General features: G+C 35.0%; 1 protein-coding gene across 2 annotated transcripts in view; it reads left to right on the top strand.

Moving 5' to 3' along the window:
- The window catches only part of LOC106108549, a 125972-nt gene that overhangs the window by 79991 nt on the left and 21413 nt on the right, over positions 1–24568 (top strand). For both annotated transcript variants that reach the window (XM_013289747.1, XM_013289746.1), the window contains 5 exons: positions 3244–3499; positions 3844–4029; positions 7855–8032; positions 11274–11463; positions 12467–12576. In XM_013289747.1, coding sequence (XP_013145201.1) covers positions 3244–3499; positions 3844–4029; positions 7855–8032; positions 11274–11463; positions 12467–12576 — 920 coding nt within the window. The remainder of the gene's footprint in view (positions 1–3243; positions 3500–3843; positions 4030–7854; positions 8033–11273; positions 11464–12466; positions 12577–24568) is intronic.

Raw genomic sequence — 24568 nt, forward strand, 5'->3', positions numbered from 1 at the left:
ATTAGGTATTACATATTTCGTTGTCCTTTCCCCGTAATAGTTGTTGGCCCGTGGTGTAACATACTGCCCCTCCCTAACTCTTTTAGTATTAATTAATAAAAATAAAAAATAAAAAATATAATTGCATTGATGAAAAATCAATTTAATTGATAAAAATTTATTTGAAGCATTTTCTAAAATCTAAATACACTGGGCGCTTTAAGTTGTTGCTACCGACTTCAAAACAGTCCAATTGTAAACTCATTACAATGTCATGTTCAGCAATTTCTCTTTCATTACAAGTTATCATCCAAACATAAAAATTGGTTGAACCTGGTTTTGTCACAGCTAATGCTTGTGATTTGTACCACACTGCAAATAAGTGTCAAGTCCGATGCGTCCGTCAAACACTGTGCGGTAAACGATTTACCAACAACTTTATCCTGCAAAGTTTACTTAGTTAATTATTTTCTTAGTAATAAATAATTTGTAAAAATGTGTTGAAGTTAGAAACCATTGTTTTTGATCTCAAGTAAAAGCAAACAGATGGTCTTTTTGTAAACGCTAGTGTTAGAAGTATTTAAGAAAATATTCAAGTCAGCTAATCTTGTTATAATCTTAATGTATCGAATTTATCATTATCTTATCTTATCATAGATTAGATATAAAAATACATTAATCGATTAATTTTATTCAATGTCTCGTGTCGCAAGGTAACCACAAATTACATCTTCCGGAAATAAGCTTATCACTATTTTTAGACTGTATCTTTTAAATATATAGACTATAGACATTATGATAAAGTTACATATGAACGCATATCTAATTATGCCTCATCGATTAGCTAACGGACTGGTTTTGACCGGAAGTTGTCGTTCAACGATCGACGCGACAATTTCGTCACGTCCTGTCGACATTTTCTCACGGACAAAAAATTATTCATTAATAAAAACCTTCAACTTTAACATCCGAATATTGATATTAATCATTCTTCTCAAACATTTTATACGTCAAGTTAATTTAAAATGAACTTAGATCTGTTTGATTTAAGGGATAATTTATAATAGCAAGTGTCTTGATTTACATATTAATTATGTCAAATATCCGGTTCATCACTTTCGAAAAATATATATTTTGACATAGGTTACATTTAGATTTATTGATGTAATTTATTTCGAAACTAAACATTAATTTTGTCATGTAATTAAATTGATAAATAAAAATTGAACTTTTTTTTATACAATCTCTCGATCATTGCACTGCATTACATAAGGTACATCCTACAAAAAAAAATCTAAAATTTCAGATACCTACAAAATAATTTAAAATAAATGTGTTTGTAAGGTAGATCTAAGAAATAGATGTCAGCCAACAGTATTGTGCAGTCGCGACTTGTCTAAGTCAATGTAATTTTTTCTCTTGTCCGAATAAAAAATCACCAATAACACGAAGCGTTGGAGTAAGTCGATGTACTTTGGTAACAAATTCAACGTCTGTGGTCCAACATCTTATCTTAGTCGAACAATTGTCACACAATCGACTAATTCAGTACCGTAGTAGAAGCGACGCATCAATCTTATATAACAAACGTGTTACCCGCCCACAACCACAGGAACATAACAAACGAATAGCCACGTGTCATGTTAAAATAATTTTGTCATATTACGATGTCAACTACAATATAGGTGAGTTTTTCATTGTTACCTTTGTTATAAATGTCAAATAAATGAAAACACAGTAAAGTAAATATTTTATGAATTAACGCCCGCGACTTTGTATTTTTCAATAATTTATCAAATAAACTATTTTTCTCAAATAAGCGCAAGTAAAGTTAAAATACATCGAAATACTATGATAAATACACGAGTTTCTTATAGCAAAGTAGTATTTGACACCAAAATTAGATGAAGCTAAAATTCAATGAAAATCACATCAATTTCTTCTTCCTCTTCTTTGTCTTACTTAAATAATCTTCATCACCAGCTCATTATTCTTCACCACTGAGTGGCTCGGATTCTACCTAAGTTAGAGTGACTAGGTCATAGTCAACTACGTTGGTCAAGTGCTTGTTGATTTTCTACATGTCTTAAAATTTCATCGCCAATATTTGCAGATTGCATCACGATGTTTTCCTTTACCGTAAGAACGTCAGGTAAATTATGTAATTATGAAAATCACATTGGTACTTGGCGAGATTTGAAACCAGGGCCTGTGAATTACAAGGCAAATGCTTAAACCTTTGAGCCACCGATGCCTATTTAATAAAACTAATGATACATTCTCAGTTTCAGCGCGAATATTTCGCAAGTGCAAGTGCTTAAGTTCACGCACAATCGGTTAGGCCGCCGTGACACCGTCAGACCTCGGCTCATTAATTCAATGCGATGCCACCACAAGATTGGTGGAAAGTGTATCCCGAGCTCAAACGAGCCGCGATTCCTATCGGTGTAAATGCCGAGATGCCGCGAAGATCTCTCGGAGTTCTCGACTTTAAAGAATTTCTTTAGTCTTAAGCATCCGAATGAACAAGTCAGATATCGATCACAGTATTAATTCAATTCTCATGATTTTTACTAATTTATATTGCGTATAAAGAATACTGTATGTCAACAAGGCTGTATTTTATTAGCTTGGGAACGATGTAAACAAATGTTTAACTTTGGACAAGTTCTATTGCGCAGTGTATTAGATTCAAAACTACGTAAAAATGTGACTTAGTCGTATAACTATGAAAACAAATTTAGTTAATCTGCAAATTCTCAGAGAATAGAAATACTTTATTGAAGATTCTCTAGATCATAGAAGGAATGACCACACTATTATAGTAAGGTAAAGTACAAGATAAACGAAAATCGACATGTTCGGTCCACGCTTATTCCAATATACAGATAACAGGTTGACGGACCACTATGTACAGAGACGCTGCGGTTTCCCACTTACACAGAACCCAAGGCAATAAAAACTTTGCTACTAAAGTACTTGTTACAAAAATGGCTTCGTTTTTTGCTTCGTTCGACAGTTGCGCGTAAGACGAGACGTTTGAGACCGGATTCACGCCATGCGTACACCTTTCTAGGTAAAATTAATTGTTCCTCTGAAAAATTTATGGAAACATTTGAAGGAAGACATGGGTAATATCTAGATTACCGTAGTTTATGTTTTTGCCATACTACATGATTTCCAATGGGAAGAAACTCTGTTATTAATTAATTAATTAATTAATGGATGAAGTTTTCTAACGCAATTGTTATTTTCTTTTACCAGGTGAAGGCGGCGGCGGCGGTGGCGGAACGCGGAGATGCGCGCGCGACGCGGCCTCCCCCGCGCACGCGCACACGCCCGCCCCCACGCCGCCCGCCAACCCCGCGCACCCACACGTGCCGCCCGCCAACCCCACGCTGCCCACGCTACCCACACTGCCCACGCAGCATATGCATATGCAGCACGTGCAAGGCACGTACCACACGCAGCCACACGTCAAGAGCGAACGTCTCAGCCCTCACGATTCTACTGCTTCAAGGTACTTTTAACCCATACAATATCCCAGCTACTTGTACTACTACTTTCGATCATACAAGTAGTTCACGTAAAGTAGTGCAGCGTGACACTAGGCGAAAAAAAAGTGATTGCCAACAACTTCAGTTTTACTAATGTAATAAATGTGAAAGTTAAGATGGATGAAGGTTTGTGACTGTTTGTAGCCTAAACAGCCAAACGGATGTCAACGAAATTTGACATAAATGTAGAGCATATTCTGGATAAACTCATAAGCTACTTACTTCTTTAATCCACGCAGACGGAGTCGCGAACGAAAGCTAGTGTCATATAATTTCGTAAGCATTACAGCTTGACTATGTTGTATAGGTCCCGTAGCGTGACGCCGTCGACGTCGTCGTACCCGGGCACGCCGCCGGAGCGCGGCAGCCCGCACGCGGCGCCGCAGGCCGCCCCGCACGCCGCGCACCCCGCGCACCCCGCGCACCCGCCCCGCAACTACTCCGACATCATGCGCTCGCTCGCCGCGCGATACAACACGCATCCCGCCAATGAGTTAGTACTGAACATTTTGTTAAACAATACTGAAGCTAGTTATTATCCATGTCCTGGCAAAATCTAAAGACCAGTTAAAAAATGCAGGATCGCACTATATTGGTCCAAATAACATTATTCCGATAAATTTAAATATCTTTAGTAAAGCTTGAATATAACAGAATACTTAAAATAAACATTTAAATTCTTATCAATTTACATATTTATTATATCCTAAAAAGTTCATAAACGTTACTTAATTGGAACCTTTATCTATCTTGTATTTATTTTTGAATAACACAATTTGCATGTCGATTTACACAGAACATTGAGTTGAAATATTTCCTAAGGCCGGCTGCGATTATATGAAAATATGCTATTTCCAGCAACTCCAATAAACACTATGTCACCTGGATTCGATACGGTGATAATTTAGCGTATGATAGTGTTGAGCACGGCTCGCAATAATTTCTAATATCCGACATTCGATTGTAGCGGTACACGGCAGCGAATAGACGGCCAAGTTCAAGGAATATTTGCATTATTATTTGCCCTTATGTTCTATCTAGTGTTTGCAACAAACGAAAATGTTTCCTTAATGTTACAACACTATTATTACAGTTATGCCACTTTACTGGCTGCATATAAAAAGAGAAAAAAAAATTAGCATATTGTATTTTCTCCACACTAACTAAAACAAATAAACAATTTGAAATGCAAATTAATTTATTTTTAATCTACCAACGAATGTATATACGGTTTAATTACAGTTTATTTTTAAGTTTCCATCGTAATATTCCAAAGTTATTATCGATGTATAATAATTTGTCAAGTTACTAAACATAAGTAACGCCGCGAGTAGTTAAAACAGAAAGTCAGTCCGTCGCTTTATTAGATTTCGTTTTTGTGATGGTCGTGTCAACATGCGTTTTTCACACGCAGCATGTCACCGTTCACAATAGCATGCGAGCGGTTCACCGACCGCCTAGTGATGCCCGAATCGATTTGCATATTAATCGATACGATAATTTACTTTTAGTCGACAGATTTACATGATTCGTGAGAACCGATGCTCTCCGCGTGAACTGATGTTATATTAATGAATTGCTCATCTGACATCGAGGTCGCTGGCCTCTGACAGTTTTGATTACAGGTCCTTTTTTGGACATTGTCAATGTTTATGTATACTCCGTTGCAAGGTGCTTTTGCAAGTTTTTGTCCACGAATAAATGAAATATGAATTAGCTTTTTTATATCATAAAGCTTAAGCAATTTGACACAGTAAGTTGAGTAGAAAACTATGAAAACTTAATTTATTTATCTAGTAACAAGCGTTATATCAGATAGTAAGAGGTTCATTATATGACCAGGTTGCGGAAAAGGCTAAATAAAAAAAATATATTGTGTACCTAAATAGGTCATAAAATTCCCACCACTGACATTCGCGGTGTTAGAAAATACACTAAAGTATAAGTTACCTTAACTTAAACTAGTGCCAAGGTCAACTTGTATTGGCGGACGTTGCAACAAAAAACGTAAAGACAACTTTAATCGATTTTTATCACCTTCATCGATGTTAAAGGTGATGTAAGAATTCGCACGGTTCGTCCATTTTATCCTGACCTGTGCAATAACTTGCATAAGTCTCGAAATTTTATACAGGATATGCAAATATTTTTAGTTCTGAAGAATAAGAGCCCTCACTTTTGACGGAACTATCGCACAATTGTTTAGTCGCGCTTTGATTCCTATAAGCTTATATGGAGGTGCGTGTACTACTTGATTTGTAGTTGTGCAAATAAACAGTTGAATTGGCTGTGAAACAATCGACAATCGCACAACAGTTGTGCTATAGTTTAGTCAAAGGTGTGCGCCAGCTCTTAATGTGTATTAGATTTATCGTAAGAAAATAATATTTATTAAATAAATCGCCCGATCCTACGCGTCATAACTCATTTTTGGCTAAATGTACTTTAGAGCTTTTGTAACTCTGCTATAAAAGATTTTAATATTTATTATAATTTATTGAATATCTTATTTTTATCATTTCAAATCTTATAATTATTATGATAATATTATAAATTCAAAAATTACGATGGATGTTTGTTAGAGTTTGTAGCCTAAACGGCTGAACGGATCGCGATGAAATTTGGCATTAATGTAGAGGTTACTTACTTTTTATTTTTTTTTAATTCCGCACGGACGTTATCGCGGGCGACAGTTAGTAGATTATAATCCTAACATACAAATACTTCTTTATCAGTAATCTGACACTAATTTATGCAATTAAAAAAATACTACACTAAAATCGTCTTGAAAATTGCATTTTTAAATTACAACGGTCCGCTCCCTTTTACATCTTGGGAAGGGAGGTGGCTGAAAACCAGCTCGACACTGGATCTCAACCACTATCGGTTAAGCTGAGCCTCCCGCTTTTGCCATCTATTACAATTTTTTCATGTATGTTTTTTATTTTTTGTACAACTCTGTGTGTATTCTTGGATAACAATAAAGAGGTTTTTATTTATTTTATTTTTTTATTATTCATAGGGTCTAGAATTATAATCTTAAACATAACTGAACATAGGTTAATAGTGTATACTTAGTATCTTATATCGATACAAAAGCTAACCTCTTGACATTAACAAAGCTACTACACCGGTAGGCAGTATTTCACTGTATTATACATGGTTTAATTATCTATAAAGGCAGGCCATTATTCATGAAACAACAGCAATGTTGTACAAAGGTCGCCCACTAAATTCATTGTTCGACACAAATTCTATGCTTTACATACAGATATCTGCGTATAACTGATAACGCCCTTGAAGCTTAACAATTACTTGTAATAGAATAGGCCATTTAGTATACTAGCTGCATACCGCGACTCCGTCCGCTTAGAATTAAAAAAAAAGTAGACTATGTGTTCTTCCAGACTATCCTTTACATTGCCAAATTTCATTGAGATTTAGCATGTTAGGCTACAAAGTTCAATGAACATCCATCCATCTAAACTTTCGCATTTATAATTAGTAAGATAAGATAAATAAAAGGTGTTCTATGAATATTGTTACGTTTTTTTTTAGAAATTAACATATCTTTTATCTTTGTTACTCTTTGTTTTAAGATGATTTAGTTAGTTTCCGTATTAAGAATGTATTTTTAAATCTGGTATTTGTAGAATATTTAAGCAAGTTATACTTTTATATAATTTCTCCTTTTAATGTGTTTTGAGACAATATTCTTCCAAACCCTAACGTACATTTACCTACATATGTATAATATATATTACCTACATATAAGATAACCTACTTTCTTTGATCAATTTTATCAACAATTATTATTATTTAAATGGTTGAATTAATTAAGACCCATTAATATGTCAATATTGCTTAATTTACCCAATAATAGGATGTAGTCATTAACTGTCTCATGAGAACAGACCTGAACAGGAAATCAGGATCCGGACCATTTAGGAACATTAAAAAAACCAAACTTTCGCAATACAAATAAAGTCTTATAATTTAAGTCGATGCGTTTAACATTTATATTTCTTGCCAAATATAAATGTATTTATTTAAAACGCGTGAGAAAATTTCTCGCTTATTTTATTTGTACTTAACATATACGAATACTAAAACGACATTTAAATATGTAACAACTCTTAAATGGAAACGCTTAAATCCCAAATTACGAAGCGTAGCTTAACATTCGTTTCAGTATACGGCCGTTGCAATCTCACCTCACGGTGGAGGGTTTGGATCCTTTTCCGTCTTCATATAGTAACCATTTTTAACTTTGACTCGTAGAAAGATTAGCAGTTGCTAATATATATGTTTTCCTCAGTTATTTTCATCGGATGAATGGCTTCGGCGTTGAAGCGCGAGCGGCGCCACCATCTCCAGTACAGTCGGATACAAGCGAAGTCCCTCTCGGCGGCCTCTTTGACAAGCTAACCACACAGCAAGGAGGGCCACTGAGACTGCCTGCATTCCCTCCCATGCTGGATATGAGCTCAACTAAGGTGAGTTTAACTGCGTTAACGTGATAACATGAGACTTAGAATACATGCCCCTTTATGTACTTTGAACAATAAAGTCACCTAGTAACCTTAGTATGAAGGATAATAAGGCTGATAGATAAGAAATTTATAATTCAACGAGCTGTCGCCTGCTAACTTCGTTAGCGCAAATTCGCACCACACGTCATGCAATTTTGACAGCGCAGAAATTAAAAAAAATAGCCTATAACATGCACGTCTATATCAGCTACCCTTCTGTGAAAGACCGATCGAAATCGGCCCAGCCCGGTTTCGGAGATTTCCCGGGACAAACACGGCCTGCGGACACATAGACAGACAAACATTTTTTAAAAGCGATTTTCGTTATAAGTAACGTAAATACATACATCATCTTCCCGAAATCTGGAATCTTATTATATGTAAACTTTAAATGTCCTGAAATTTACTGTAAATGTTAAAAAATAGAATCGCAAGCAAATGTGATATTTTCAATAGCAACCATAGTTGTTATAGCAACGAGGTTATCATACTAGGAAGAGGAAACCCATAGACATTACGTGCTTCAAAGCATTGACAAACAGTTTTATTCTTCCTTATGACAAAGGAATACGTGACGACGGCGATGAAGCGTTTTAAAGTTACCTCATTATCCTGGCAACATTTTGAATGAATGTGTAAAATCATTTATATCTAAGATATACCTAAACTAAGTAACCATTCATATATTTAATGAATAAATAAATGGTTTATAATGCAACAAATTTACAAAGATTTTGTGGTAACCTTGGCTCCTAAACTAAGTTGCTATGATTTCAGGAGCCAATCTATTTAATATTTCTATTAACTATAGGCGATATTGATGTCAATTCGTCTAAAACGATAAATATATTAAATATTAACTAAAATTTAATTTAACCTTCGTGTTAAAATAACCAGAATAATACACAAGAAAATTAAAACATACTTTACGATTTCCGTTCATGCCTTCATAATTCTCCTCAACTAAAAGTCTGCCCCCTATGAAATAATTTACGCTCAGCTGCTTTTTTGTTTCATAAGAGCGTCTTTAAAATTCATATTAATTATTTTACACGAGTGCTCACTGACCTTCCCGCTTTAATTTTACCACAATGCGCGTTTCATAGTTCACGGCTGTGATTAAAATGTCTTGGGGCATCGTTAAATTCATTCTACCGGCGTTATGTTAATTCGGACCTCTTTAAAATCATAACGCGCGGCGAGCGACGCTTCCTTTGCGGTCATAATGAAGACAATTAAATCAGATAAGGCCCCCGACCTTTACACTTCCTCCGGCGTAGATAAGACGGAGAGAGTGTTAATTGCGAAGCGGTTACCGTGTGTGAGTGCGCACAATCAGCAGGATTATACGGAGGCGATGGCCAGCGAACCGTTTCGACTCGCGCGAACTCAACTGGAGCTGCACTAATTGGCGAAGGCACGCGCCGCGCATGCGCCGAACACACGCCACTCATGGGATGTGAAATTAAAATGGCGTTCGAATTATGAATGAGAAATTCTTTTTGCGAGAAATCTTACTAATATTATAAATGCGAAAGTTTAGATGGATGTGATGGATGTGGATATGTTAGAGTTTGTAGCCTAAACTGCTGAACGGATTTCGATGAAATTTGGCATGGATGTAGAGGATAGTTTGGAAGAACACATATATTTGTTTTTTATTGCATTCCACGGACGGGGTTTATATTATACGTTTATTGTATTGTGAATTCCTTTGTTGTAAGGAAATGATTGTTCAGATGTTGGCTACAGGTTCTCGATTTGTTCACAAGCTACAAACAAACTTATTTCCTAAATTATCACAGGTGCTCGTTTTGGAGTTAGTCCATTATTGAGATTAAGCAGGATGATTTTCTCGGGCATGTGAGATCTAACAATCTAGATAAAAGATTTTTATTCTATCTCCATGACGTAAAATAAATTGAACTTTTTTATGTCAACGTTACAGTTTTCGTAAACAATCATTGGATTCCTACTTTCTAAGTAAATCGCATCAGATAGTATCAAAGCGATGATTATCTTATTTTCACTGGCGAGTGCCCGAGGCGTCACCTACCGGGGCACCAGCACCACTACAAGCGCTCTACTATTATTCTCTCCATAATACTCGTAAACGCATTCGATGTTTACTTTCTAAAATCGATCGTATCCGTGCGCAATATAAACATGATTTGTTACATTTCTCTCCTTTGCCCTTATTCAGTCTATAAATAGTCGTTTTAAATTTATTTTCACCTATAAAGTGAAACGGGAGCGATGCGGAAATAAATTGTAAGATAAATGGCGGCACCTCTGCCCGGTGGGCGCGGCGGGCGGCACGGGGTGCGCGGGGGGAGGTGCGCACGCGCGCCCGATCGTGTTCATTTCACGCGCGCGCGCCTCCGTCTGAAATTTACTCGGAATTAGTGAGCTTTTGGTTCTTTTTTTAGTGCGCTGGGGCAATTAAAAAAGATAGATTGCAATTTGACCCGCGACCGGCGAGCGTGTCGGCGTAACGTTATGATGAATGCGAGTGGTCTGCATCAGATAAGGTGTTTGCTTAGGCCGACCGCATCGGGCCACTTGACCGGCTACCGAGTAATTGAGTTTCTAAATGTCACAGGTTGACTCACGGCTCGTGGCTCGCGGCTCGCGGCTCGAGACCGCGCACATTGTGATATCTAGAATAACATACCAGAGGCGCGCCAAGTGGTTTATAAGTAACCATTCACAATTTAAATCGAGATAGGAACGCGTGCTGAAAGTGGGACACTTTCCTATAGAACACCGTAAAATTTTCAAATGGTATTAAAAATCATATAAACATTTTTTTCACTATATTAACATACTCATAAAGTGGTAGTATTTTAATAATTTGTATTAAATTTAAGCGAACAGTAAGCCACATCAAATTCTCGACTTGTGTTCTATCATGCATTGGAATCCGGTCGTACATTACGATGCAATACCTGTATCTTATCAGCTATCTATCGCAGAGCGCCTACACGTGTGATTTTAAAAGTATCCCGAGCTTGCTACGCTATAATCGATACGATTGGTACATGTTCCCACGCTGTCTAGTGTATTTCCTGATGTTCATACTACTTTAAACTGGTACTTAATTAGTATTGGTAACGCACTTACTGCATTCCGAATAAGAAATGTCGATAGTGTTACTTACAGGTAATAAACATTTGGTGGTTACTATGCGAGTCGTTGTCAACAGACGCTGTTGGCGATATCGCGGGTTGGTCGCAGCGGGCGGTCACGGCGCAAGCGGCTGGTGGGTAACTCCGCAGAGCACTCCCCACTGGACCTGTCCGCTGCTAGCGAAAGCGCCGCTAAACGCGCCCGCCTCTCCGCCAGTCCCAGCACACGAAGCGACAGTGATGACCGCGACAGGGTGTCTAACGAAGGTAACTAAATATTATATAAGGGTTTTAATTAACACACAAATGTATTTATACAATGCAACTATAATCATTGGTTGTAACTTATGACGTCACGTGTCGTAACTTTGAACTATGTAAATTTTGCTCTATGAACGCACTTCTCGCGACTATAAATCACAAGTAATAACAATCATGCACATTATCCGACGACTGCAATTAAATTCATTAACCATTCATTATTGTTGTAACAACTAAAATGTTCTTTGATAATAAGATAAAATATTATCCATTTGGTTATTTTATAACACAGACTTCCTATCCTTAAACGTTAAATTAATGTTTCTAATTCTTTTTGCGTTTCTTAACTATAAAAGATAAAAAATGCACAGCTTCTTAAAGTTCCTCACAACAAATCTCATTTAACAACACATAAAAGCTTCCAATCAATACAGACAAGCAAAAACCTAATATAAAAAGCTTGCGACAAAAAAGCGTTATTGCTTGCGACCAAAGAACATTAGGTATTTTATTTTATATCTAGCATTCTAATTATACAACTAAATAATGGGTTTTTACATCGATGACAAAAATAATACTTTTTTATTAATCTTACTAAAATTATAAATGCGAAAGTTTGAATGGACGAATAATGTTTGTTAGAGTTTGTAGCCTAAACGGCTGAACGGATCTCGATGAAATTTTGCGTAGATGTAGAACATAGTCTTGAAGAGAATATAGGCTACTTGCTTTTCTTTTTTCATTCCACGCGCACGGAGTCGCGAGTGAAAGCTAGTAGATTCCTATGTAAATTAAAAAAAACAGGCGAATGCTTAAAACCAAAACTCAAATATCAAAACCTACAAAGTATAAAGAGGTAGATAGGAGATGGACGATTCTAACATAAGTATATGAGTATCGTAATAAAAAAATATGAATATAACAAAACAAGCAAGAAATTTTTTCCAAATTCATCATATCTGTCAGCCACACTTATATCCCATGTGTTTATTTATATGTCGTTTACCAGATCGTAGTGACTGCTTGTGTGCGGAGGCACGCGCGCGGTTAACCGGCTGGTCGGTGGACGACGTACACGAGTTTGTCAGCTCTATAGACATATGTGCGGAGTACGCCTCGGTGAGTACATTTACTTTATAGAGAAAGTCTTAATAAAGTGTCCTTATCCAGTAGCATAAGAAGCCTAGCCTAGCTTATTTTGAATGTTTTTTAAACTGCACCTTTGGTACCTCGATTTTGCTTGTCTACAAAAGTTTGTTTAGAAAAAACAATTATTTACCCACACAAAATGTAAAGCTAAGGCCCTGTCCCACCACTGGCTGATAGAGGCTCAGATAGCCTAAAAATTACGTCACTATCAAATAAGGTAACAAAATCCGATATTGCCATCACATATTGAATTGTTATCAGACAATTTACAATTTGTTATCACAAGCCCTAAAAGTAATACAAAGTTATATAACCTGTAGTCTATTACCTATTTACAACGCTTGTAAAATTAAGCATAATGAAGCCGCAAATAAATGGCGGATAAGTTTTATCGTTAACTCAAGCAGCAAACAAGCTACAAACGTATACCTTCTTACAACGCAATAAACCTTAGTATTAAAAACGCACACAACTCATTGCTCCTAATTACAACTCACACAGTTGCACTTGTAAATCCGTCTGCAGTGTCTATTCATCAAACCCGGATCGCATCCAATCATAAAACTGCGTCCAAGTATCTTAATTTTTACGTGGGCGTTCGCGCGAGTAACAATGAAGATGTCAGTCGACGGGAGAAACGCGCCAATCTCCACAGGCAATCACGACTATATGTATAATCATTGTTTCTACACATCAGTTCCAATCACCATTATAACTTGAACTCTTCACGAACAATGGCGGCCGTCACTTGAAGCCAGACAGCGTGTCTGCATCAACTGGCTAATTGCTACTGATTGAAGCTTCGTAAGGCTTTGAGAGTTGTATGTAGTTTTTTCTTTAATGTTTTATTAGCGATATTTACTTTTTATTTAATGATGTTATGATGTTCGTTCAATTAGTGGCTTGGGTACATAGAACTACACGTTTGAGATGCAATGTTTTTATAAAAATGTTCGTTATTAGGATTCCTTATTTTATCTATTTATGTCTATACTATTATAATAAAGCGTAAACACACTTCTTTGTTGCCTAAGATGTCATTAATTTCAGCATATTTTTGAATCATTCTTATTTTAATAAAAAGTCCTACAATTACGTTTAGGCTAAATATTTTCACGTCATTAAACTTAGGAGGTAAATATTTTGGATAAAAATCCTAATGTGGGAAAAAGACCATAAGTTGCTGCCAACATCAAGGAAGCAAGATTGCCAAGTTTTGTCATGTCATGTCATTTTGACATTTGTAATTGACAATTTGACACATGTAAACAATGATATAATTTTATGGTGATGAAATCGCACAAGAACAGCTAGTAAAAACATGATTCAAGTTTATTTAGTCAATAACGATTTTATACCAACAAAATAACAATTAAAATTTGAAAGAATATTTATGTTCGATGTTAATTAGATAGGTTAGTTGAATATTCTGTGGCCACTGTAATATTAAGAACGAACGCACGCCTTTGACTAAACTATCGCTCAACGGTTGTGCGATTGTCGATTTTTTTGGAGCCAATTCAACTGTTTAGTTGCACAACTAAAAATCCCGAGTGTGCGCACACATATAAGCTTATAGGAAACAAAGCGAGACTAAACAGTTTTGCGATAGTTTAGCTAAAATGTGCACTGGCTCTTATGTACGATAAACATAATTAAAAAGGTTACTTGATTGTTCTGTGGCTAGTGTAAAATTCATCATCATCTTCCTTCTTATCCTACTCCTGTAGGATCGACGCGACAGGTTTTGGTCCTCCACATAACTCTGTTCACTTTTTGATCATGTCACCTTTCACGCAATCCATCCATCTCTTTCTAGGTCTGCTTCTACTGGTGTACCCTCAAAACGTTCTGCTTGTAACATGCGATTCGTCACTCTTAATAACATGCCCATGCCATGCTAACCTTTTACTCCTTACCTTTTTTACTACTGGGGCTACTCTCAAGCTTAACTAATGTAACATTAACATGTACAATATGCGACAAATCTACAGCACTATCTGCAGGATATTGTACGTCATATTCGTTATTACTCGGTTATTGAACGGCACTAAACAAGGAATCCAATTGCATATTACCAGTTATATTTATTGTTCTACTCGCAGTTATAACGATTATCGATGTATCGATTGCCACTGCGCTACTCGTTATTATCGATTTACTACTCTTTCATAACAGACTAATAAATTTTAAACCTTTAATTAAATACTGTAATTTATTATTGACTCTATTTCATTTGATATAACATTATGATCGATAATTTGTATCGCGTAAGAATATTTTTAATTAATTTCAAATGTCAGTAACAAAAACAAATAAATTACGCAAAAATAGATACAATCGTTAAGAAATAATCGGTTTGACATCTGTCAGTCAACTTTATTGTCAAAACAAATCGATATTTCGATCGAAAATGAGAAATCAGACATTTTACGATTGTGTGTACAACTATTTTAGTCAGTGTGGTGCCGTTCTTGTGGCATGTCCTTATGTGACACAATCCCTCGGCATTCCGCATTAAAGATGTCCCACACAGGCGTAGGCGAGACTGGAACATCCCTGTCCGGATAACCGCTGTTGGTTTCGTTTTGTCAAGTTGTCATGCTTACCCACAACTAACAGGCGGATTACAAACGACTAGTAAGCATGAAATTATAATTAATTTATTATTTATAACTAACTTTCGCACGCGACTGCGCGTGGATTAAAACAACGACAAATGGAAGTAGTCTACGTATTCTTCTAGAAATTGCTCTACATTTATGACAAATATCATCATGTTCCATTCAGGTGTTTAAGCTACAAACTTAAACATAAATCCATCCATCCATCTAAACTTTCTCATTTAAAAAAAATATATAAATAGGATTTTTTTTTGCCACAAAAAAACTAAATAAAAATTCGATACACAAAAGAGAGAGAAATGTGGCAAAAGGTGGCAAGCTCTAATGCAGGGACGGCGCAGGCCGTTACTGCGCTGGTTTTCAGCTGGCCCCTTTACACAATTTATATTTTATTTTATTAGTACAATTAATGCATTATTTATTAACACATTCTGTTATTATTATTAAAGATTATTATATTTATTAATATTTGTTACAATGAAATGACAATAAAGATAATTAGGATTGACAGGTGGCAGTTTAGTGCGAACGTGCCGCGATAATCACTCGCCAATACAAAGATAAGGGCAGGGTAATGGGACTAGTGATGGGACAATATCAATAGTCGATTTTATTTATAGTTTTTTTTTTATTTTAATAATAAACAAAAACAGTTAAAAGAGTGATAATTGAAAATAGACTACATTTATTGTGTTTAATTATTAATCATATACTCGTATGTTTTAAAGTAATTTTAAATGTCATAAATTCACACTATGATAAACATGTTCAGAATAATTTACGTAAGAGTTACTAAAATATAAGTAACCGAGGTCAATAACGCACAGACTACTAATTCGTACTCCAAAAAAACCATTTACATCACTAATATGGCGTTTTTAACGTGGGACAAATGTAAATTGTCTATTTAAACTGACCTGCTTTTAAATAGTACTTTGAACTCTTAATTTCCTCGCACTTACTTATCTAATTGATACAAAAAAAATGTAAGGTACAATATAAATCACTTCTATTATAGTTAAATAATATTAGATTAAAGAAAAAAAAAACTTTAACCGTTCGTAGATTTTTTAATTAAACATAAATATTTCCGCCCTCAAATGCGCAATATAGAAACCATTACTTTAGTATTAGTTACAATAATGTTAGTAATAATGTCGTTTACGTCATAAAATCTGTATGTTAATTTTAAACGCGATTTTAATTTAAATAGATATACAAATTTTCGCGCCTTACATCACTATAACTTACAAAGGCACTATAGCAGAGACGGCGTGACGCGAATGCCACCATAATTGTACCCTATAAAGTTGCACAAGACGCTGCACAAGGCGAGTATGGAGTCGCATACATTATGTCAACGTGAGCGAGCCCCGAACACAACGTGGGAAACTCGACGAAGATTTAAAATTTCCATAATATTTGTATCGCATTGCACAAATGCGGTGAACGGCATTCGAATCTATTCAAAATTCAGCAACAGTACGGATGGTCAACTGATTATGTTTCATATTTGTGTTATGTCCTTGTTGAATTTAGAGTTAAGCTGCATCGCTTCCTGCCTTTCATCGGTGACGGTAACAGTCGCAATAGTTGAACGGGATAAAGCGTTTCACGAAATACGTAATCGTATTTTATTCTGCTTAAATAAGTGTCACAAAGATTGTTATTAACAAAATAGTCCACCTATAACTAAGGTTACTAAAATTACTATAATTATAAATGCAAAAGTTTAGATGAATGTTTGTTAGAGTTTATAGCCTAAACTGCTGAACGGATCTCGATAAAAATTGGTATAGATGTAGAAGATGGTCTGGAAGAACACAGAGTGCTCGCTTTTGTTTTTTTTATATCCATGCGGACGGTGTCGCGGGCGAAAGCTAGTATAATTTAAACGCTAAACAAACAAAGTGAACCATCACATTGATAGAATCAACATTTTAATAAATATTTGTATTTACGGTTGTTATTCAAATTAGATGTGTGGGCGGATCGATAGGGCCGTATGTCACAAGCAACAGTAGCGAGCGTATCGCGTTACCTCATGATTTATTTGTAACAAGGGTGTCATGGCGAAATATATCGCGGCAAATTAATCGCTACTGGCCATATAATTTCTCCTACAGGCTTAAATGATTACAGCTACCGAGTTTTCTATCCATAGATAACTGGCATCGTGTTGAAGTATAATTATTGTAGTTTAAAAGCTTGCTCGTAGACAATTCCGGCATTTAATATTACTCTAATTAGTTTAATAACAAGAAACTTGTTGATAATTAAGTGTCAACTTTTCTTATTAAATGTACTAGTTATGTTAGCTACAATTAAGCAGAGATTATAAATTATCAAGGCGATGATAGACGAGTGGTGTTTGTATCATTTACTTCCTATAGTTCAGAACTTGTTATAAAGATAAACTTTATTTTATGCAACACAAACTGCATTGGTTATTTAATGATTTAAGATTCAAATCTACGGATTACAATTTTCTTTAGATTGTAACGTATGTTACAAAATTAAAGGAGTTGTTGCAATACTGGGCCCTATCTTTGTAAATCAATTTGCAGGAAAACATTATTATTATTTACAAAATATAAAGAAGCCATTTCGTTTTAAGTTTATCAAAATCGAGTGATCATTTCTACAGTTATCGTTGCAGCGGTCTTCTAATGTGTTTTAACCAATCCATGTTATCTGTAAAACGATATTTCTTACTGCACTGAAATAATATGCGAAGCTTTTGACATTTAAAAGTAAATATTAACTTAAGAACGTGAATATCTACCCGTATTTACCGCATAATTCACAGAGCGTTGGTAATTTTTCACCAAAATTCGTGATCGCATCTGACCCGATCCGCGACGCGTATCCGAACGGGTCGCCATCTTTATCTGTCACGGTGCTCGAGTGCGCGCGTCAAACGCTCACTTTTGCAACACTTCGTGCAATCTTCATTTCAGCACCAATAATATAAAATTAACTTAAGTTTTCACTACGAAACATTTATTTACAACAAAAGTTTTTAGTTACTAAGTTAGTCTTCAGTCTTACACACTGCCGTTTCCCAAGTTGCTGAAATAATCCTTTTATGTAGATTTATCAGACCACATATTACCGGAATATAGCACAAAAATGTGGTATGTGATAGTTTAAAAAACACCTGAAAATAATCAAAAACACAATGTGGCAAAGTAAATTTAAAATTGATTCAATTTGATCCTGTACAGTAAATTGCTTTATCCCCTAACTTCAATCACGTGGAATTAAAAAAACTCAGATCGTATCGATGTCTTCTTCCAGGCTATGTACCACATATCTGTGCCGAATTAATTCAAGATACGTTAAGCCATTCAAATTTTTGCATAAAAAAGAACTATCTGTTGGTGTCAGCCAACGCATAGTTACAACTGCATTCTCCTTTACTATGCGTGGGTTAACTTTAGAATCACACTTCGGTTGCTTAACGCCATTTAGGTAAGTTCAAATCTCGTGTCCTGATACACATAATCCTAATTGCGCTTTGTAGCGACGGTACAGCGTTCGTGCGTTCGTGCTCGCCGCTTGCAAAACTACAAATTACACGTTTATATGCAACAGGAGCGATAAATATTGCAATCCTCCTTGATCTACTAGTATATCTATACATATAATAAAATTGGAGTGTCTGTCTGTAACATTAAAAGAAAAAAATCTAGATTTCGCGAAGATGGTGTATTAGCGTTGCTGATAACGAAAATATTAAAAAATCTATGTCTCTCTGTTCGCAAGCCGCGTTAGTTTCCGGGTAATCTCCGAAACGGCGGGGCCGATTTTGACGGGATTTTCACTCTAGGGTTGCTGACATGGATAGACATAGTATAGGATACTTATTTTTTTTATTCCGCGCTGTCAAAATGGTGCAACGGGTGGCCCAAATTTGCAGTAAAAAAGTTTGCGGGCGACAGCTCGTCTAAAATAAAGTCAATATGAACATTAAAATGAATTAGAAAAATATTTACATGCTAAAAGCTACAAGTCAATAACATATGCTAACAAATAAATGAATTTCTTAAAACATCAAATTAATCAAAGTTGTTATAATTAAAATCTTTGATCTGTTCCGTTACCGCTAGAGTAAACATTTATATTTTGTTGTATAATACTTTTATGTTATTTAAGTATTATAAAACCATTAAGTTGATCTTAATTAAATTTATTGTATTAATTAAGCCGACCATTCTTTATTGATGTTATAAATTATGTCCATCTGCTCTTATGAGTCATGTAGTAAAAATATCTAAAAATGATCTAAAGCTTGCGTTGTATTAATATTTGCCGTAAACACGTACGTTAAATTCTACCTTCAAAGGAAGAGGAAGACCGAAGAAAGTATGGATGGATTGTGTGAAAGAGGCTTAAGGAAGGAGTGGATTCAGATATGACGGCTGATAGAGATGTATGGGAAAGCAACACATACTGTGCCGACCCTCCGTAAGGGATAAGGCCAAGTGAATGATGATGACGTATGTTAAGTTCTATCTCACATAAATAGTCTTGTGGTAAAAGCAAAAGACGTTACTTCTCAAGTAAAGAGAATAAGAAGATATATAAAGGAGGCATAATTGACACTTCACTTTTAAATGTATTTATTCCCAACCCTGTTTGTATTTAGGATGACATATATCAACAGATATGTCGCTGCAATTAGCACACGTTCGAAGCCAATTGCGAGTCACGATTAAACTCTGACATATAAACGCGTATAATATCATCTTTGTTGACAGTTATTGTTGGAAGCATGTGTAATAAAAATATGCCTTTCTCCTGATGTTACTTGATTCGATCACAATTTGTCGACTAATTTTCATTTAAAAATGTTTTGACACACTCCATTGGTTTGTGAAGTTGTTCTAAAATGGATTTCATCTCAAATACAAACAGAAAAATCAACGGAAATAGTCTTATTAGTATGTATATATAATTTATAATTGATATACGTAAGTCTCGCGTGCAACGCCACACACGTCTAGGAAGTGGCCCTGTAATCAGAGATCAAGCAGCCATCAAAACACAGCTCCATTTGTAATATCACCTCGGAAACAAACAATACACCCACCATCACCGCGAGCTAACACGACTCAACAAAAGCTCAACTATTGTTAAACGAACACACAAATAAAACATTTAAAATTAACTAATTCGACGGAACGATACCCCTTATTACAAGTACACTTCGGTCGAAAACTATTAAATTTATAATTCATAGACTGTAAAGTTAAATTGGTTTATAAAGATATGTAATTACTGTAAATGTTGGTGGTCATATTATTTAAGTCGTGAAATCAAAAATGTCTGAACTTCTCATATGTCCGCATCATTCGTTGCGCTCCGATCACACTCGATTTCACTTCGACACTTTTAGTTTTTTATTACATCTGACTCTGTACTACTTTATCAGGCTTTGTCACGAAATAGACTGATATTGTTAGAGAAAATCGTAACAATTAGAATTTCTAGTGAAATGGGAAAGGAATTAAATCGACTTTGAAATTTCAGAGTTCACAGTAAACTTTTACAAACTGTCCATTGGTAAATTTCTTTGTTAAATGCGGGTTCTTTTAACACCTAAATACACACTTGAAATATTGAGGTACTCATTAAGAAGTAGGAAGTAATTTTAATGCAGAATATCTACTCATTATCAAGATACCACTGTTAGAATTAGAATAAGAATCTTATTCTTATAATTCTTATTATAGTTACGGTTCCTGTGGGATTTATTAATTTAGATTTTTAATGTTTACTTGATCATTCTGCAACGGTTCACCATATCTTTATTGAAATTTTGCACAAATATAAAACAAGGTTCCCGAGGGATACGTACCTTTTTGTTATTTATCTAGTTCATATGTTTTGTAATACCACGCAGATGAAGTCGCGGGGAACAGTTAGTTAAAACTATTGACAACTGTCAACACAACAAACATGTCAACGTTATCTCACTATTATAAACATTTATTAATTTAAATGTCTCTCGCTAACCTTAACATTTCTCTTGAACGAAACCATTAACTGGTCAGCTTATATCTTTCATAACAATCTCGTTATTCATTTTTTCAAATGGCTCTTTCAAATGAAGTGTAAATTATTGTTCCGGTTGGCGCACTGGTGTTGAGGTCGTTTGTAACGCGTTTATTTACATCGCAAGCCATTTATCAATAGCTACCTTAAAGACGTTAAGTCCTTTCTACTTAACACCAAAGTCGTGAGCTGTAAAGAGATACCATTCATTATAAGCGTTATCAAATGTACCGATGATAATTCGGCAGCGAGTGTTTATTACCATTAGGCTGAGAATACACATGGCGGTGCTCATGCATGCAAGCTACTAGCACGTGCAAACTACGAGTACAGTTATGTCCAAACTGTATATAACATGCCAGTAGAATACCTACAAGTAACTAGTATTTGATGTGACAGCTACTGACATGTTAAGGGATGCTATTACACAATTTTACTGGCGTGTATTCACGTCCTTAGGTTATGTCTTATAATGCTTTTGTATCACGCGAATTCGAATCATATGCAATTCTATTGAAGAACGACGATCGTTCAATGGAAAGTGAAAACGGTTTCGATTCGTGTATTGACGCAACAAACGTGTACCATTCATTAGCCTTAAAATGATCTGGGTTTCAAAATAAGTCAATCGACACGAAAACTAATGATTAATTGCTATCAAAAGATTTCAATTGACTATGATTTAGATGGACACGAATATCAACTTTCAAGTGTCTTGTAATTGTTTATTTTTGCTCTATATTATAAGTGAGCCTTCTTTTATATTTTTGATCTTAAGTTAATATGAAAGGCTAGCTTTTGCCTGCGACTCCGTCCTCGTGGAATTAAAAAAACAAAAGTAGCCTATGTGTTCTTCCAGGCTATCCTCTATGTCTGTGCCAAATTTCATTGAGGTCTGTTCAGCCGTTTAGACTTCAAACTTTAACAAACATCCATCCATCCATCTAAACTTTCGCATTTATAATATTAGTAAGATATCAACGTTAGGCCCATGTTATATGGAAAATTATTTCAGCCAGTTACGCACTTTTATACAATTAGTAATAAAAATAATGTAATTAATAATAAGTATGCTACATTAAAAAACACTCGGCAATTTCATACGTGAATAGCATTTACTTTTGGTAGAAGAAGTGACCTCTCGGAAGTGTTACACAAATGTATAGATGTTTTTCATATTATTCGTAAGCACAATTAAACACGTATTTAACATTGACGTTATCCATTAAAGACATACGAAGACGCACAAATGAGATTAGAAAAAAAACTACATCAATAACTTTCAACTCTCTCATTTTACATTTAGTTATGGTTAATTTTGACTTGGCACACTTTTTAATCTAATGATGCGTTAGATTTATAGCGTGTTTTGAAGTAAATTAGATCTAAGCAGATGTTACTTGTAATGTCACTTTTACACTGGACGATTTACGTTGAACGAATATTTAATGAAAGTACAGATCTATCATTTAATCACCAGATAGTAAATAATAATAAATAAATAATAGTACACATTATATTACGTGAAATTGACTATAAAATGCCCGATTTTTCTATAGAGATTTAACAATTTACGACGTTTTAGCTTTAATTATAAAAACAAATGAACATCAATCCAATTTTCAATATTTTAGTTTACTTATTAATGACAAGAAAATTGTATAGAAAAGATCGCGTATTGCAAATTCTCAGGCTTAATTGCGTTTAGTTTTGTAATTTCTCGTACAAGACCATTCTTGTGTAATCCTATCTGGTATTAGACTGCAATATGTTATCTTAGTTCCGAGTCTTATCGTTTAACATCCATTCGCTGCACGGTGCAGTGTAAACGGTCCACTAAATATTTACGTAATAATACCAATCTGTTAAAATATATCGTTGTTTAGTGATAATGTGTTTCAATTGATTGTACCTTTCTCTGTATAACCGCTTAATGAAGCTTAGGTGCCATCTGTTGCAAATAAGATCGAGTATTTTTGAACACCTGCGTATTGAGTAACATTTGTTCATATGGCTATACAATAACCTGAACGACAATGGCTCTATTTACCTGTAATACTTCTGGTTATACTTGTCACACTGTTACGTTAGTCTTGATCTTTTACGTAATTAGTTGCGATGTGACACTAAGCTGTTACTGTTATAAGGATTACTATAGTATTGATAACCACAGAAGAGTTAAGAATATAAAAAAAATCTTTTGTTTTTTTTAAACGTGTATTTTTATAATGATTCAGTTAACAGTGTGATTAATAAATAATCAAAATTTCGATCAAACAGTCTGCCGACACCTTTAATGTTTCTATTAGCATTTTTTAATCTGTACGTTTGTTATTCGAGTTAATACATGTTATAGCGTATCCGTAATACTAACCATCGTTATTTATCGTCTATTAAAATTGTGCCATTTGATTACGGACATGACACTAAATATAATTTACGATCAAAACTTTACGCTGCACCCATAAATAAAGTTATGTAAACTATTAACTTGATCCGACTGTATAAAAATAAGATTAAAGTTTTTTCCTTGCTTGTCCTTGCTTGTTAAGCAAACATATTAAATTTATAAAATATTTAAATACATTTTAAATTATTTAATATTTAATTCCCATTCGCATTTTTGCTTAATTAAAAAAAAAGTTGTTTAAAAAACGTACAAAACAATTTTAACACATTCCAAATTCAAAACGTCAATCTGACAATTCTATGCTGTGACATCCGTTCGGATACTCGCAGCATAGACTATAAATCGAGAGTAGAACTTGGCGCTAGGCGCTCGGAACGTGTGTGTTCGGGTCTGATGCGAGATGGATAAGCAAGCGGCTAATAGGAGACCGACGGACCACCAATAACGACGTCCGACATGTCGTACACGCTTTCGCAATGTTCCTTTAGGAACGTCCGTCCGTACATTCGTAATTTGTGAAGGGTAGTTACATTTTATGGACGGATGCCACTCACGGTGCGCTCTAAGAACGTAATTCTATCCCACCTTCGTTCGTCTACATGGACATTAAAATACATTCGACCTTTTAGTTAATGAACAAATACATTGTGAACCATGCATAATTTTTTTTAATAAAGTTTTAAAACGAAAGCTTTGTAAAATTTAAAGTAATATTTAAATTTATGTTTTCTTCTAGAATGTAATTTTACAAATGTAACTGATAACAATTTTGAAATATTGAGAATAAAAATTCATAAATCAAACTTCTACATCAAGTATCCGAACGGGACGATTCTTGCATCTAATTTATAGTAGTAAGGGATCATTT

Source organism: Papilio polytes, unplaced genomic scaffold, assembly GCF_000836215.1.
Source record: "Papilio polytes unplaced genomic scaffold, Ppol_1.0 DF821511.1, whole genome shotgun sequence".
NCBI classification, from domain to species: Eukaryota; Metazoa; Arthropoda; class Insecta; order Lepidoptera; family Papilionidae; genus Papilio; species Papilio polytes.